Here is a 17,499-nt window from a genome sequence, read left to right as displayed (position 1 = left end):
GACTTAATGGTGACATTATCATTGTCATCCATTTTACAAGCTTGGGAATGAGAGGGGAAGAAAAAAAAAAGCAAGTGGGAAGAGGAATATTTTAACCACAAAGATCGAAAATAAGTAGCCTTCCACGCCCTTCAAGGCTACACACGATCACTCCTTCAAAGAGACTTCACTTTCTTGAAGAGTAGTTGCATGGCACACTTCCCAATACACATCCACCGACCTTGCTCTGATACCATGTAAGAAAGTGAAAAATACGCTACAACAAATGTCTCTCAACAAGTTCTCACAAATACACCATAAGAACCACAAAGGTTCACAAAGAGAACTTAAGAATACACACAACCCGAAACGGGTATAAAAATGAAAAATAAACAATTTTATTGATTTGAGATAAAAACCCAAAACAAGAGTGAGTCTTTACAAGGGGAATAGCCCCATATTTATAGAGGTAGAGAGAAGCCTTAAGAGAGCTGTTGGACTCTCCAACGGCTCTAATAGAGCTGTTGGGGAGTCCAACAACTCTTTTTGGATTTACCTTTTTGACTTTGTAAAAAAGGTACCTTTTTGACTAGTCAAAAAGGTAAAGGCCAAATCAGTCCAATGATGGACTGGTTTGGCTAATTCTAGTTGTATTTTAACTAGAATTAATTAAACGAAAAATCCTAACTAGAAAGGAGATAAAACATTACATGTCTATGAGATTACATATGAGATATTATATGAGATTACATATTTTAACAGGGTTCACCCTTGTGTATACTAAGAGAAGCAAGAGAGAGGAGAGCTCATTTTGAGCTCTCCTCAAAGAAAGAGTCCAACGACTCTTATTGTAGCCGTTGGACTAGAGTCCAACGGCTACACTACAGCCAAGTTCCAACTAGGAACTTGACTGAACAGTGTTTCTAGTTCCTAAAAAATAAAAAGAATAAAATAACAAAAATATAATAATAATAATATTATTATATATATACATATATAGTACAATTTTTAACACTTCCCCTCAAACTTACGGTACAATGATCGAAAGTTTGCCAAAGAGGAAGTGAAATCTGGGAGCCAAGAGAGGTTTGGTGAAGAAGTCTACTAATTGATATTCTGATGTAACATATGACAGATCAATGGTTCTATTTAGATATTCCTCTCTGACGTAGTGACAATCAATTTCAATATGTTTGGTGCATTCATGGAATGTTTTGTTGCTTGCAATGTAGATCACACTCTTGTTGTCACAACACATACGTGAAACTTGTGTAGCTTCAACTCCCATGTCGGCAAGCAGACGTCTGAGCCAAATTACTTCCATGGTCGTGGTTGCCATGACTCGGTATTCAACTTCGGTGGATGAAAGAGAGACCTGTTACTTTTTGCATCTCTACGATATTAAAGATTCACCTAAGAAAACACAAAAACCAGTGGTTGAGTGTCTGTTATTGGGGTCGCCTTCCCAATCAGCATCAGTATATGCAATTAAATCTAGTGAAGAGGTTGCAAATAAGAAAAGTCCTTGTGAAAGAGTGGACTTGATGTATCTAATAATGCGCAAAAGAGCTCTCATATGAACAGAAGTGGGAGCATGTTGGAACTGGTTGGCTGTGTGTACAACATGTGCAATGTCTGGTCTAGTAATAGCAAGGTTGTTAAATGCGATGAGGCGAAGCGAGGCGTTGAGCCTGCGCCTCTCACAACTGGAATGGAAGTGAAGCGGTGGGAGGGGAGGCAGTAAGAGAAGGGCCACCCGCCCAGCTGGTACGGAAGCGAGGGATATGCCGGTCGTCCGGTGGTCGGAGAAGACTGAGCAGCAGCTGCAAGCCTGCAGCACAGCAACTCCGGTGGTCGGTGGTCACAACTGGTCGGAGGTTGATGAGGAGCGCATCACAGCAACGCCTCAGTACCTTGAGCGTGCGCCTCGCCTCTGAGGCGTACGCTTCAGGTACTGAGGCGTACGCCTCTCACAACACTGGGTAATAGAAAGGTAGAAAAGTGCTCCAACAAGTTGTTTGTAAAGAGTGACATCATCAAAAGGTTCTCCATCATCAATTCTCATTTTAATATTGACAACTTCTGGAGTGTCTACTTTCTTATCATCTGTAATTCCAGACTTGAAAACAATATCAAAAGTAAATTTAGATTAAGACATTAAATACCCACGAGGGGAATAAGCAACTTTAATTCCTAAAAAATATCTTAATAATCCTAAGTCAGACATTTCAAAATGAGTTTTAAGAAGACTTTTGATATTGGCAACTCCCTGTTTGTCACCTCTGGTGATGATCATATCATCCACATAAAGGGGAATAATGATACCTGCATCAGATTTCTTAATAAACAAAGTAGTGTCAGTCAAACAAAAGTAAAATTCAATATCAGTCATAACATGACTAAACCTGTCATACTAGGCTTTTGGTGCCTGTTTAAGACCATAAAGAGCCTTCTCAAGACGAAGAGTTTCCTCCTTAGGGATACTAATGCCAGGCGGGGCTTCCATATAAACTTCTTCAACGAGATCTTCATTCAAAAAAACATTTTTGACATCCATTTGAAATATAGTCATTTCTAATAGAAGCTAATGCAATTAGAGTTATAACAGTGGTCATCCACAGGGGCAAGGGTTTTCTCATAGTCAATACAATACTCCTGAGCATAACCTTTTGCCACTAGACGATCCTTATACCTTTCTAGGTTCCCATCACTCTTTGTTTTGACTTTATAGACCCATCGACAACTTATCAGTTTCTTTCTTAGAGGAAGGTCTTGAATAGACAAAGTGTTAGCCTTTTTTAATGTATCTAGTTCTGTTTTCATGACTTTAATCCACTCTATGATTTTTTGTTTCAGAATAGGATGAAGGTTCAACATATGATTGAATTAATGCAATAGCTGCCCTATATGTGGGTGAAAAGGATTCGTAGGATGCACATTTTTTGGGAGGTCTAGAGATTTTAGAAGTCCTTCTGGGGAGAACTTCAGAATATTTTTTTAATGCACATGGAAGGTTTTGTTCACCAACTCTTCATCTTGAATATTGTAAACCAACATCCCTATAGGTTTGGTCTTCGCTATCAACATCATTGTCAACGATAATAGGACTTTGATCATTGTCAAAGTTGCATTCGAAATCCCATTCAGTAGATTTTGAAGTTAAATCAATTAAAAAGAAATATTCAGTAATATCTTTAGATTTTTCACTTTCAAAAGCACTTTCTTTTTCTAAAAAAGATACATTTCTGGATACAAATAATTTTCTATGCCTTTCTGATTTTCAGCATATTCTAAAAAGGTACAAGGAATTGCACACGGGAAGAATTTATCATTTCTGTTTGTAAATACAAAACATTTGTAGCCAAAGACTCTTAGCCTAGAGTAATCGTGAGATAAATTGAGAAGTTTTTCTATGGGAGATGTATTCCTTAACGAGGAAGATGGCATTCTATTAATGAGATAGGTGACAGTTAGAGCAGCTTCAGCCCAAAAACCTTTTGGAACTTGGTTTGCAATTAGCAAGGTCCGGGTGGTTTCCATAATTTACTGATGCTTGCGTTCAGCAAGACCGTTTTGTTGTGGAGTGTGTGGGCATGATCGTTGATGTGTAATACCATACAGATTAAGCTAATCTTTGAATTCTTTAGACATAAATTCTCCCCTTGAATCGGTGCGAAAAATGAAAATATTACTTTGAAATTTGGTGGTAACCATCTTATGAAAGATTTGAAAGTGAGCAAAGACTTCAAATTTATGTTTAAGAAAATAAATCCAAGTGTGTCTAGAAAAATCATCAACGAAGATGACATAATACGTAAAACCACCTTTAGAGATAACTGGTGCAGGTCCCTAGACATCCAAATGTATTAACTCAAGAGGTTTTGTAGAGACAAAAGTTCTACTAGAAAAGGTAATCTTTTCATTTTATCAAGAATGCAATCTTTATAAGCAGAATTTTCAGGATTACAAAATTTTCTCAAATTTGGAAAGTATTGGATTTTAGACATATGAGGATGGCCAAGTCTTTTGTGCCATAACTCTGTTTCTATTTTATGAACATTTAAACAAAATACATTCTTGGGTAGTGCCAAAAAGTCCATCTAATAAAGTCCTCCTTCTCTATGGCCTTCCCCAATCAGCTTCCCTGACTGGCGATCTTGTATCCAAGGAAATATTACATCCGTAATCAGAAATTTGTGAAACAGATAAGAGATTCAAATTTAATTTTGGGATGCATCTAACTCCTGGAATACAATTTTTTTTGGATTTTTGAAAACTTTCAAAACATCCTACTCATTTTATTTCAAGAGATGTTTCATCTGCTGTAAAAACCTTTGAAATACTTGAGTTATTTTTAATACATTCGGATAGATTTTTAACATTTGGGGTCATATGAAATGAGGCAACATAATCTAAAAGCCAAGGAAAGTTACCTGGACCGAAAGTAGATGCGACTGCTGCTCCAATTGAGGCTTCAGTAGAAGTGGATACCCCTTTGTGAAGAGGTTGAAAAATCTCCATTAGTTGAGCCATGGAAACAAGTGCATCTTGTTCTTTTGCCTCGATTTCAACGGATGCGACCCTTTTTTTGTCTCTCCTTTTTAGCTTTGGGCATTGAGGCCTATAGTGCCCCGGTTCATGATAGTGGTGACGAATAACTTTTATTTTGTCAAACTCACTACTCTGTCTTCCAAAATGAGGTGGCCTATAAGTGCGAGTATGATTCCCTGGTCTAGACACAGCTAGAACGGAATCATCATCAACTTTGGGAGTATTCTTTCTCAGTCAATTTTCCTCCATAGTAAGTTCTTCAATAGTAGGAAATTTCCTGCGATGAAGAAGGGACGATTTGGTGGATTCAAACTCCGGCCTTAAACCATTCACAAATTGGTAAAAGTGTTCCATATCGAGTTGTTTTTGGCGAAGCTCGATATCCCCGGCACAATGCCATTTTGGCTCTAAAAGAGCCACTTCTTCCCATAGTTCGGACAACTCATTGTAATATTTACGAATGGATTTGTCTCTTTGAGTCATTGTCTGAACTCTCTCTTGAAGATTGCGCACATGTGCAATATCTTTAAGGAAATACATATTTTTAAGGTATTCCCATGCCTTATTGGCATGTTCAAATTTAACGAGGCTAGAGCATTTTGTAATGTCTACGTTATTAATAAGCTATGACATAATTTTTGCGTGCCCCATCCTCCATTATTTTCATTTCTTTTTGTACAAGGCTAAAGCCTTAGTCTTCTCCTCTTCAGTTAGAGGAACTTCTTTATCACCCTCTTTCTTGGTGAAGGATAGTTTTGGTTCCAAATCGGAACCATCTACTATTCCCTATAAACCTTTTCCCTAAATGTGATGCTTTATGATTGAAGCCTACGTCACATAATTAGTGTCGTTTAATTTCATGGGTATGATGGTGATTTTGTCATTGTGATTCATCTTTTACAAGGGTGTGAAGTAAGTAGATGAGAGAAAAAAGGATAAAAAGAATAGAGAGAAGAGAATACAATACAATGTTGTTGTTCAAGTCCTTCTCTTCAAATGAATCCTCTTGAAGTCGTTAAAAAACTCTCTTTTGTCCAGTGTTGAAACACTCTTTGCCAAGTGACGAAATACTTTTTGCAAAAACAAGACCTTTGCAAATAAAGCACGGAAATTGAGGTGGAGGCTTTTCAAGATCTAAAAATACCGTAGCTCTGATACCATGTAATAAAATGGTGCTCTTCCACCAATGCACTTGAATCACACAAGTGAAGTGTCTAAAAGACACTTTAAGCAAGACCCATAAATGGGTAAATATGGAAAAAGGCAAGAATGAAATCAAAAGTTTTATTCATAATATGAAATGCTTAAAAAGCATTGTAGAAGTCCCATTTACATTGGAGGGGTTCACCCTTATTTATACTAAGAGAAGCAAGAGAGAGGAGAGCTCATTTTGAGCTCTCCTCAAAGAGACGTTGGACTCTAGTCCAACGACTTTTATTGTAGCCGAGTCAAGTTCCAACTAGGAACTTGACTAAACAGTGTATCTAGTTCCTATTGAACTAGATACGAAAAATACAAAAAAATAAAAAGAATAAAATAACTAAAAACAATATATATAATAATATTGAATAATAATATTATTATATATATACGTATATAGTGTTAAATTATGTAAATCAACTTGTAATTTCGTATATATATTTTATATATATAAGGTAATACATATATATATATATATGTATATGTATTTACCTATTATATATATAAAATATATATATTCCTATCTTTAGTCTTAGGGGTAGTTTAGGCATTTTACACATTCTTTTTTGTGAATATGTTTTGTATTTTCTTTTTTCTTTTTCTTTATTTCTTTTTCTTTTAAATAAATGCATTGTACTTACCTTGGGAGGGGCCCAACACACTAGTCGTTGGACCCCTCCAACGGTCACATTTGTGACCGTTGGAGGGGCTCCAACGACTATGTGGAGCCCCTTCCAAGGTCTCCTAATGCCCTATAAATATGGGCACTCCTTCTTGTATTTCTCTTAAGGGTGTTGGGGATTATTGCCCAACCTTTTTATTGTTTATGAATCTTATGAGTGCATTTGCACATTTGTGATTTCGTGTTTTGTGCTTTTGTGCACAAGTGTTCTTGGTGTGTGTATTTTCATACATTTATATCGTTCCATCGATTATAGTATCTTGCTTAAGATACTTTTACATGGTATCAGAGCCTCGTTGAAGAAGAAGAATTGCGATTTTCCTCGTTTGAGTATCTTGAAAAGCGTGCCTTCAAGCTTTTTTGAGATTAAAGTGGATCATCTTCTTCGGGCAATATTTTAGAAGCCTCTTTTATCAAGAAAGACGCGGAAAATTCTTGAGGTACGTATTATTTCTTGTCTTCTTTCCTCTCTAATGGGTGAAAAGACTCCCATTTCTTTCTTGGGTTTAAGCTTAATGGCTCAAACTATCATATTTTGGCCGGTAATATGGAAGCCCATATTAAAGGAAAGGGGCTTTGGGGTTACATTCATGGATCAATACCGGAACCGGAACCCAAAATCACCATCATTGAAGAAGGAGATATTAAGATCCTTGAAGGGGATGAGAGACAAAAGGCTCTTGAAGAATATTCTAAAAGGCATGATGATTGGGAAATGAAGAACTTCAAGATCTTATCTTGGATTTTTTCATCCGTTGAGACCAAGATAAACGCCAATATCATCAAATTTAAAAAAGCTTCCGAAGCTTGGTTGTATCTTGAGAAAACGTACACTTCAAGAGACTTATCTCACAAGTACTTTCTCCAAAAAAGGGCTTTAACCCTCCAACAAAATGATATGACCATTCAGGAGTACTTTGCCGAATTATCCTCTATTTGGGACGAGCTTGCCATCCTTGAACCAAAATGGAGTGGAGAAGCTATCGAATTAAGGCACAAACAACTTGAGGAAGACTAGTTCTTCAATTTTCTAAACGGTCTTAGACCCGAATTTGAACAAGTTCGGTCCTCTCTTCTCTCCGCTTTTACATCTCCCTCCCTTGAAGATGTTATCACCAAGCTAAGTGGTGAAGAAACCCGTATGGGGATTAACAAGAATAATCCTAGCATTCTTGTTACCTCTTCCACTCAAGAAGATGGTGAATTGGTTAATGCCGTGTCAAGATCGGGGAATAACGTGAAGTCCTATAGACCTCCTCATTTCAAGAACCAAGGAGGAAATGATCGGTATGACAAAAGGGACTATAGCAAGTTGACTTGCCACTTTTGTAAAGAACCAGGACATATCAAACCTATATGTCCTAAATGGAAGAAATTAATTGCAACTGCTATGGCATCCCAAGCAGAAGAACGACCTTCATTAAATGAGCCTCTTTCTCTTCAACAAATAGTAGAAGCTTTGCAACCTCTTCTCAAGGGAGGCATTTCCGGAGCCACTATGTCATCTTCTTCCCCCGGTAAGACTTCTTGGCTTTTAGATTCCGGGGCATCCTTTCACATGACCCCAAGTACTTGCTCTCTTTCAAATTTTTCTAAAAATTCTATTCCATCCTTTGTCTCAACCGCGGATGGAACACCTCTTGAGATTAAAGGAATAGGCAATTTTGAAAGACAAGATTTTTTTGTTCCAAAAATTCGTCTTATCCCAAAACTTAATTTAAATCTTCTTTCCGTCTCCCAACTCTCGGACCATGGTTGCGATATAAAATTCTCTTCTAATAAATGTTGGATACATGATCGCCATTCCGGGAGATTGATTGGGGAAGGCTCTAGAAGAGGAGACCTCTACTACGTTGATTTTCTTCAAGTTCCCAAGAGTCAATTTTGTAATGTTGTTCAAAACAAAGATATTCATGTATGGCATAAGAGATTGGGTCATCCCAATATTGTTAAAATCTCCTATTTGCCTTTTATTAAACATCTTTGTAAAAGTGATTTTATATGTAATGAATGTATTCTTGGGAAAATGAAGTGTTTGCCTTTTCCTCAAAGATCCATGTTTACGACAAAACCTTTTGAAATTGTCCATTCTGATGTATGGGGTCCGGCTCCTGTGATATCAAAAGGAGGATTTTCATACTGTGATTTTTGTGGATGACTACACTAGGTTTTGTTGGATTTATTTTCTTAAACACAAGCATGAAGTTTTTTCAACTTTTAAAAGTTTTTATATGATGATTTTAAATCAATTCAATGGATCCCTAAAAATCCTTAGGTCCGACTCTCGAGGAGAATACCTCTCAAATGAATTCAAAAGTTATCTTGAAAATTTTGTCATTCTTCACAAAAAATCTTGCCCGAACCCCCCCCCCCCCCCCAACAAAATGGGTTAGCCGAACGAAAGCATAGGCACATCATTGAAACGACTAGGACTTTACTCATTTCACAAAACATTCCAAAGAATCTCTGGGCTGAGGCAGCCCTTACCTCTGTCTATCTGATAAACAGACTTCCATCGAAAAACTTCTGCAAAATTTCTCTCTTTGTAAAATTATACGAGAAGGAACCTGATTATAGCAGGTTAAGGGTCTTTGGATGTAAATGCTTTGTTCTTACTGATAAGAATGACAAACTTTCTCCTAAGGCCATTCCTTGTGCCTTTCTTGGCTATTCTGAGACCCAAAAGGGTTTTCGTTGTTATGATGTCAAAAGTGATAAACTATATGTTTCCAGAAATGTGAGCTTTTTGGAAAATCTTAGTGGATTCGAACGTTGTGAATCTCATAATGCGAATGTGGACTACTCTTTTCTATTTGATTTACTGAATAAAGACGATGATTCTAGTGATGATGAGTCAGATCAAGGTAACTTAAATGAATTTGAAACTGAGGAAAACATCCCCTTGCTCCCTTCATCACATCAACATATTGATGAAAGGTTACCTAGAGACCCTATCACCTATACTCATAGAGATCGAAACAACTTTAGAAGTGCTCTTGAAAGATATGATGATACTGGTCTAAGTGCTTCCCAGAGCGAAGTAATCTCTCGTAGAACCGAAAGAAGTAGAAAGACTCCTTCTAGGTTTATTTTCTATGACTCTTTTTCCCCTAAATATAGGGCCTGTCTTAGTGCCATTCATTCTTATATAGAACCTAGAAATTTTGAAGAAGTACAAAAGTGCCTTGAATGGATTAGTGCAATGGACAATGAACTTGAAGCTCTGAGAAAAGCTAAAACTTGGTAGGTTCAAAATCTTCCTAAAGGTAAGAAAACAATAGGGTGCAGATGAGTTTTTAAAGTAAAGACTAAAAGTGACGGATCCCTTGAAAGATATAAAGCACGATTACTTGCAAAAGGATATAGTCAAGAGTATGGTATTGACTATGAAGAAACTTTTGCTCCTGTAGCTCGTATGGTCATTGTCCGATGTCTTATAACTGTTGCTTCTATCAACAAGTGGAACATCTATCAAATGGATGTTAAAAATGCTTTTTTAAATGGTGATTTAAACGAAGAAGTTTATATGGATGCTCCACCCGGAATGGAGACTCCCAAGGGAAAAGTGCTTCATCTTCAAAAAGCACTTTATGGCCTAAAACAAGCCCCCAAGGCCTGGTATGATAGGTTTAACTCTGTAATGATCGAAAATGGATTTGTTTCTTGCTTTACTGACACTGCTCTATTTGTTAGAAAATCCAATGCAGGGATTGTGATTTTATTATTATATGTTGATGACATGCTCATCACTGGGAGTGATTCTAACGGGGTTAAAAGTATAAAATCTATCTTGAAAGATAAATTTAAAATGTCTGATTTGGGTTTTCTAACTTACTTTTTGGGGATTGAAGTAGCTTACTCTCCTAGAGGATATTTCTTATCTCAAACTAAGCTTGCTTCTGAGATCATTGACAGGTCAGGTATTACAGATGAAAAGCTTTGCGAAACTCCTGCAGTTGTATGGGCAAAAATGAAAATTGATGATGGGGTTCCTCTCTCGGATCCTACATCCTACAGACAGCTTGTAGGATCTTTGATGTATCTGAGTATTACCAGACCATATATATCTCATGCAGTCCATACTTCAAGTCAGTTTCAGCATGCGCCTACATCAGTTCACATGAGTGCCATCTTGCGAGTCGTAAGATACATAAATGATACTTTAAATAAGGGATTTTTTTTGTCCTCTTCATCCGATTTAAAATTGATTGCTTATACTAACTCTGATTGGGGAGGTGACCCAAATAACTATCACTCCACTACTGGTTTTTGTGTATTCTTAGAAGACTCACTAATTTCGTGGAGATGCAAGAAGCAACAAAATGTATCGCTCTCCTCAACTGAAGCTGAATATCGTGCTATGGCAACTACTACCATGGAGATTGTTTGGATTCATCAACTGCTAGAAGACATGGGGATCACAATTGAAGGGCCCACCAAGCTGTGTTGCGACAACAAGAGTGCAATCTACATTGCGAAAAATCACACCTTTCATGAGCGGACTAAACACATCGAAATGGACTGTCACTATGTTCGTGAAGCATATCTTCGGGGAGTCATTGATCTCCCTTATGTCACGTCCGAATATCAGTTGGCAGATTTTTTTACTAAAGCCTTGTGCGCTCTGCGGTTCAACTTCTTTGGCAAACTATCGGTCATCCTGCCCTAAGTTTGAGGGGGGGTGTTAAATTATGTAAATCAACTTGTAATTTCGTATATATATTTTATATATATAAGGTAATACATATACATATATATATATGTCTTTACCTATTATATATATAAAATATATATATTCTTATCTTTAGTCTTAGGGGTAGTTTAGGCATTTTACACATATTCTTTTTTGTGAATATGTTTTGTATTTTCTTTTTTCTTTTTCATTATTTTTTTTTCTTTTAAATAAATGCATTGTACTTACCTTGGGAGGGGCCCAACACACTAGTCGTTGGAGCCCCTCCAACGGTCACAAATGTGGAGCCCCTTCCAAGCTCTCCTAATGCCCTATAAATATGGGCAGTCCCTCTTGTATTTCTCTTAAGGGTGTTGGGGATTATTGCCCAACCTTTTTATTGTTTATGAATCTTATGAGTGCATTTGCACATTTGTGATTTCGTGTTTTGTGCTTTTGTGCACAAGTGTTCTTGGTGTGTGTATTTTCATACATTTATATCGTTCCATTGATTATAGTATCTTGCTTAAGATACTTTTACATATAGTACATTTTTTAACAGCTACTATTTCTACAAAATTGATCTTATATCTGATTAGGAAATTTGGGTGTACCCCAGTCATACAGTTTTCTCAAACCACCATATCAAAGCTATAGCTCATAGCATGCAAGATTGTTGAATGAAAACTTAGCGAATTTGATGAAATTATGACAGCTGTTGGCATGCTTAATTCTTTGTCTTTGCATACATGCTTACATCATGAATCTCCATATACTTGAATACCTGAGCTTGCTTGTCCCTTCTATGCATTTATGCATGTGGAATCTTGTCCAACATGTTGCTAGGAAATGTCATATGATGTAACTTCCAAAAACTTATGTCCCTTCCTGTGCGAAGAAGTTGTCGAGTCAGAAAGAGACATCAAGTTGACTTGATATGCATGTTCATGTGTTCAGGTAGAAGATGAAGTGCCTGTAGAGATGGTCCTTGTCATGACAGTAGAACCTGGGTTTGGTGGACAGAAATTTATGCCAGAAACGATGGAGAAGGTGAGGTAGCTTACTCATTTTCTTAAAAGACAATGCTTATTTGCCAATTTTGCTCGACTTTAAACCATTTTCCTTTTTCCTTTTGGCTACTTTCTTCAGGTGCGTACTTTGAGACAGAAGTATCCTTCACTTGATGTAGAGGTACATATAAACTGATATTAACGGCTTTCTTACTAGTGCTAAATATTTCCTTGTTATTACCAAAAGAAAAAATTCCTTCATGTTATTCTGATTTTGCTTTCTTGCTTCCTCCCTGGCAATTTAGTTTGGTGATCTGGTTAATTTTGAAACTGGTTATACTGGAGTAAAAGTAGCTGTTCCTAGTATGTAGGATTTGGGTGCAACTATTTTAAATGCTTTCTGAGTTTCTTTCTCCTATCTAAGCCTTTGACATACAATTTCTTCCAACTAGTTCTTGCAAAAGTTGAGTCAGGCTAGCCCACAAAGCCTCTGCCTTCCTGGCTTCGGGTAGCTGTGGATTGTCACTTGATATAGGACGATCACAGTTCGAAACCCACAGGGGGTGCTCCTTGCCACAAGGTTGTTGGTTTGGCCCCCACAAAAAGCTGAGTCTGGCTATATATCTTTATCACTGTACCAGAACCTGGTCGAAAGGAAAGTTTTTCTTCGTTGGTGGGGTCTTCTCTGTTTCATCATCAAGCAAGTGTTTTCCACTTCAATAGTTAGAGGAGAGGCTCTGTGAATACTAACCATTTGTTTTTGGTGATGTGGTGACTCAGAAAAGATTTTAAAAGTCAGGCCCACTGTGTCATGCTGCCATTTGTAAACAATGCTATTTTGTAATTAGCAAAAAGTATGGACATTTTAGAAAGATGCTTGCCATAACCTTATATATTGACAGCAGACTGCCAACACTCCCCTTCCCCCAGCTTCCCTTTGTTTCAAGCTCAACTTCTTGTTCAGGCTACCAGTTTCTATATTTTTAAGTTAACGTCAAACCAATGGTCATTTTGACTCCCTGCTGGATGCTTGAAACTTTAAAAGTCATAATACTTCTGTTAGGGTCCATATTTATTTGCTACTGTCGTTTGTAGGTACAAATGCCTCTTTTTTTCTTTTTTTGGTTGTTTTTCATAAAACTAACCTTACAGATGTGATGTGCATGCTTTTCTTAGTGGTAATGGGCTCTTAGATCATCCAATTACAATATGTAGTCTGGTTTTTCTAAGCCTTCAAAAATCAACAGCCAACAATGTGTGATAGTTTCCCTGGTCATAAGACCATTTTTTTTGTCAAAAAAACATTATTCAAAACCCGGTCCTGAAAAAGAGTCGTCATTCATGACTGGGTTTGGATCTTGGATCATAGACCCAACTCGAATTTATTTAGTCACATGTTCATTAATGGTCTATTGTAAGTTTGCTTGTTGTGTAATGGGTATTTTGTACCCTAATATTTGTACCAGCCTATATATAATGATAAGCTATGTCACATGGGTGCGGGTGCGGAACAATTTCAAAAATTTTGGACACCGGGACACGGCTATATATATGTATATATGTATATATATTTAAAATATATATATATATATATATATATATATATATATATATATATATATATATATAACAATAATAAGACTCGATCAAAGTTGTGCCCATTAGGGGACACGACTATATATAGATATAAATATAAAGATCGATTTTTTTAGTTTTTATACGTCTTTTGCCCTAAAAATGGATAAAAATAGACTTGGTCAAAGTTGACCGAGTCTAAAATGTGGACGGACTCAGCCCCGGTGCGTTGATCGAGTCCGACACTTGGTTGACCGTGTCCGCCCCATGTCCGAAGCTGCACTCGTGTCCGCACTCGTGTCGGGTGTGTCGATGCAGGTGCATCGACCTTAAAGCCGAGTTCGTGTGACTTAGATGATAAGCCAGATACTGCAGACCCTAATTAGGGTTTTCTGCAGCCACCACATTCTCTCTCTCTATTCTTTATTCGTTTTTATAATTGAATGACATAACCTATGATTTCTAACATGGTATCAGAGCAGAAGATCCAATCTTGAAGATCGTGTCCTTCTCATGAGCCTCAAGTTGAGTTTCTCTGTCTCTTTCTAAGGTATCTCTTAATTTGATTTCATCTATTCTCCATTTTATTCTCTTGTTCTTAAACCCAATCTTATATCTATTCAAGTTAACGTGTTTCCTTTCTTCTAAAATCCGAGTTTTGAATTTGTTGACGTCGACTTTTCTTTTCATTTATTTATTTTCTCTGCTTTTCTGTTCTTCTTTTCTCATTGTCGAACACGATCTTCCCCAATAGCAGTTTCGATAATCATGCAAGATCATATTTGATCTTTGTGTGATTTCAAGAGTTGAAATCACGCCAATCTTGTTTTCTCATCGTTTTCAAATTAACGTTTTCTGATCTGAACGTGAACTCATATATGTTTTTAATTGATTGAATCTTTTTCGGATCAGATTCACCCTTTGGAACTTCTATGCGATTTAAGGTGTTCTTCAGCAAATCCCTACTTGATTTGCGGTGCCCTTCAGCAAATCGCTACGCGGTTTTGACTCTTTCTTCCTTTTAGTTTCTCTTGTTTCTTGTTTTCGTCTTCAATCGACTATGGATTCTTTTTCCTCTTCTCAATCTGGTCTTTCTTTCAACTTTTTTAGTCAACTTGTATCTGAGAAACTGAACAATTCTAATTTCTTAACCTGGAAGAGACAAATCATCCCATTCATAAGAAGTCAGGATCTTTCTGGACATCTAGATGACTCTGTTTCTGTTCCTCCAGAGTTCATATCACAAGAAGAAAAGAATGGGGAGGGTGACACTTCTATTACCTTTGTTAGAAATCCAGAGTACATATCCTGAATGAAGCGAGATCAGGCTTTGGTTGCCTACATCACTTCCACTCTGTCTCAGGAGGTGCTTGTGGCAATCCCAGATGACTGCTCAGTCATGCACTTATGTTACCGACTTGTTCAGACGTATTCTCAAGTTTCTCAGGCCAGAGTTCTATTTTCAAAGAAAAAGTTTCAAATTCTGAGAAAGGATTCCATGACTATCATGGAATACTTCAACAAAATGAAGACTATCACAAATCAGTTGGCCATCGTGGGTTGTGCGGTCAATGATAAAGATATGGTGCAACAAACTTTGAGCGGGCTGAGACTCGATTATCATATGATGATTACTTCCTTATTGTGTTTACCAGACATACCTGCTTTTGAAGATCTTCATGCTAAACTCTTACAGTATGAGATGACTTTGAAGGGATTCTCTGAAGATACTCATGTTAAAATGTATACTCAAAAACATTATTGTAAGTATAAATATATATACTTATATACCTAGAGATACGTATACATATGTTATATGTATACGTATCTCTATATATAAGTATATATATTTATACATTTTCCCCTTTTTTACCCGAAAAGGGTATTTTAGTCCTTTTACACTTTTGCGCATATTCCATTTGGAATATGTTGTAACTTTTTCTTTATTTTTTAATTTCTTTTATTTTTATTTTTTCCTTTTTGCTTTTTCAAAAAGGTGCCTTGGGGGTCTCCCCAATAGAGTCGTTGGGGAGCCCCCAACGGTCACAATTGTGACCGTTGGGAGCTCCCCAACGACTCCTTTGGGGAGCCCCCAAGCACCTCCCACTTCTTGTATAAATATGGGTGTTCCCCCTTGTATATTGTTAAGCTTGAGAGTCTCAAGCATTCGGTTCCTTCTATAAAATACATGCCATTGTGCATGTTTATTATTTTTACGCTTTTGCGTATTTGTTCAAGTATTGTGAGAGTGCCTTCGTGCACATCCTTTTTCATATTCTTTGTGCTCGTATGTGTATTGTCTTTTCATAGACAATTTTACATGGTATCAAAGCAAGGTTGATTATTGAAGATTGTGGGATTCTCCTTTTTTCGAGTGCCTCGAAAAACGTGCCTTCCGATTCTTGGAGATTGAAGTGGTGGATCTTTCTTCTCAAATATTTTAGAAGGATCTTGTGCAAATTTGGTGTTGGAAATATTGTGTTGGTACGCTTTTTTTTCTCTCTCTCTTCTCTCTAATGAGTGAAAAAGAGTCCCATTTTGCTCTTGGTTTCAAATTAAATGGGTCCAACTATCATGTTTGGGCCGGAAATATGGAGGCTCATATAAAAGGGAAAGGCCTATGGGGATATGTTCTTGGCACTATTCCGGAACCGGAACCCAAGATTACCATAGTTAAAGAAGGCGAAATCAAGATTCTTGAGGGAGAAGAAAGAACCAAAGCTCTTGAAGAATACTCCAAGAAACACGATGAATGGGAAATGAAGAATTTCAAGATTCTCTCTTGGTTTTTCTCATCCGTAGAAACCAAGATTAATGCCAACATTATTAAATTCAAAAAGGCATCGGAAGCTTGGCATTATCTTGGTTTCTACGGATGAGAAAAACCAAGAGAGAATCTTGAAATTCTTCATTTCCCATTCATCGTGTTTCTTGGAGTATTATTCAAGAGCTTTGGTTCTTTCTTCTCCCTCAAGAATCTTGATTTCGCCTTCTTTAACTATGGTAATCTTGGGTTCCGGTTCCGGAATAGTGCCAAGAACATATCCCCATAGGCCTTTCCCTTTTATAACTCACACTCACATTGGAGCACAAGATGTTCTTGCCACAAGAGTTACTTATAGTCGATGACGTGGTAGGTATGAATCTCGGGAAAGAGGCGGTCAAGAGAGGAACAAACAAGAAACTCGTAGAATATTGTCTACACCCAATATTCCTCCTAATTTGCAGAGGCAAAGGACAATACCCACCTGCTTTCTATGTAACAAAAAAGGGACACATCAAAGCTAACTGCTAGTTTAATCCTCAAAATAAAGGAAAGCAATCAGAGGCAAGAAAGGGAACAAATAAATTGAAGAATAGTGGAGAAGTCAAAGAGTTGTTTTTATCTGCCTTGACTCTGAAACAGAATGATCAAGGCACTTGGTATTTTGATTCCAGAACAACTACTTATGTTATTGGTGATGCTGGTAAGCTCTTAAATCTTGTTTTTTATGTTGGTAGAAATAATATAGTTACTGAAGATGGATCTCATCACCATATTTCTCACAATAGAAACTCTGTCATCCCTATGTCCAACTCTTTACTTGCTCTTTCAAATATCATTCATGTTCCTAATATCAAGAAAAATGTTATTTCTGTCTCTAAGCTTGTAGATGATATTAATGCTTCAGTTGAGTTTACTCTCTTTTCTGTTCGTGTCAAGGATCTTCACATGAGGGAAACATTTGTTGAAGAAAAATGTCAAGGGAATATGTATGTGTTTCAAGAGAATCCTTCCACCCGTGTTCAGCCTGTTGCTCCCACCTTAAAGCTCACATCTTCTTCAGTTC

General features: G+C 37.1%; 1 protein-coding gene across 4 annotated transcripts in view; it reads left to right on the top strand.

Moving 5' to 3' along the window:
* LOC149851351 (ribulose-phosphate 3-epimerase, cytoplasmic isoform-like) overlaps positions 1-17,499 on the top strand; it is a 52,152-nt gene that overhangs the window by 30,873 nt on the left and 3,780 nt on the right. For 2 of the 4 annotated variants that reach the window (XM_090000324.1, XM_090000302.1), the window contains 2 exons: positions 12,042-12,134; positions 12,234-12,275. The exons of 1 other annotated variant lie outside the window; for it this stretch is intronic. In XM_090000324.1, coding sequence (XP_089856450.1) covers positions 12,042-12,134; positions 12,234-12,275 — 135 coding nt within the window. The remainder of the gene's footprint in view (positions 1-12,041; positions 12,135-12,233; positions 12,276-17,499) is intronic. One more of the 4 variants, XM_090000309.1, reaches the window with a different exon arrangement.

Source organism: Nuphar pumila, chromosome 1, assembly GCF_984573655.1.
Source record: "Nuphar pumila chromosome 1, dmNupPumi1.hap1.1, whole genome shotgun sequence".
Classification (NCBI taxonomy): Eukaryota; Viridiplantae; Streptophyta; class Magnoliopsida; order Nymphaeales; family Nymphaeaceae; genus Nuphar; species Nuphar pumila.
Note: the sequence above shows the minus strand (reverse complement) of the source record. Positions and strands in the feature narration are given on the sequence as shown.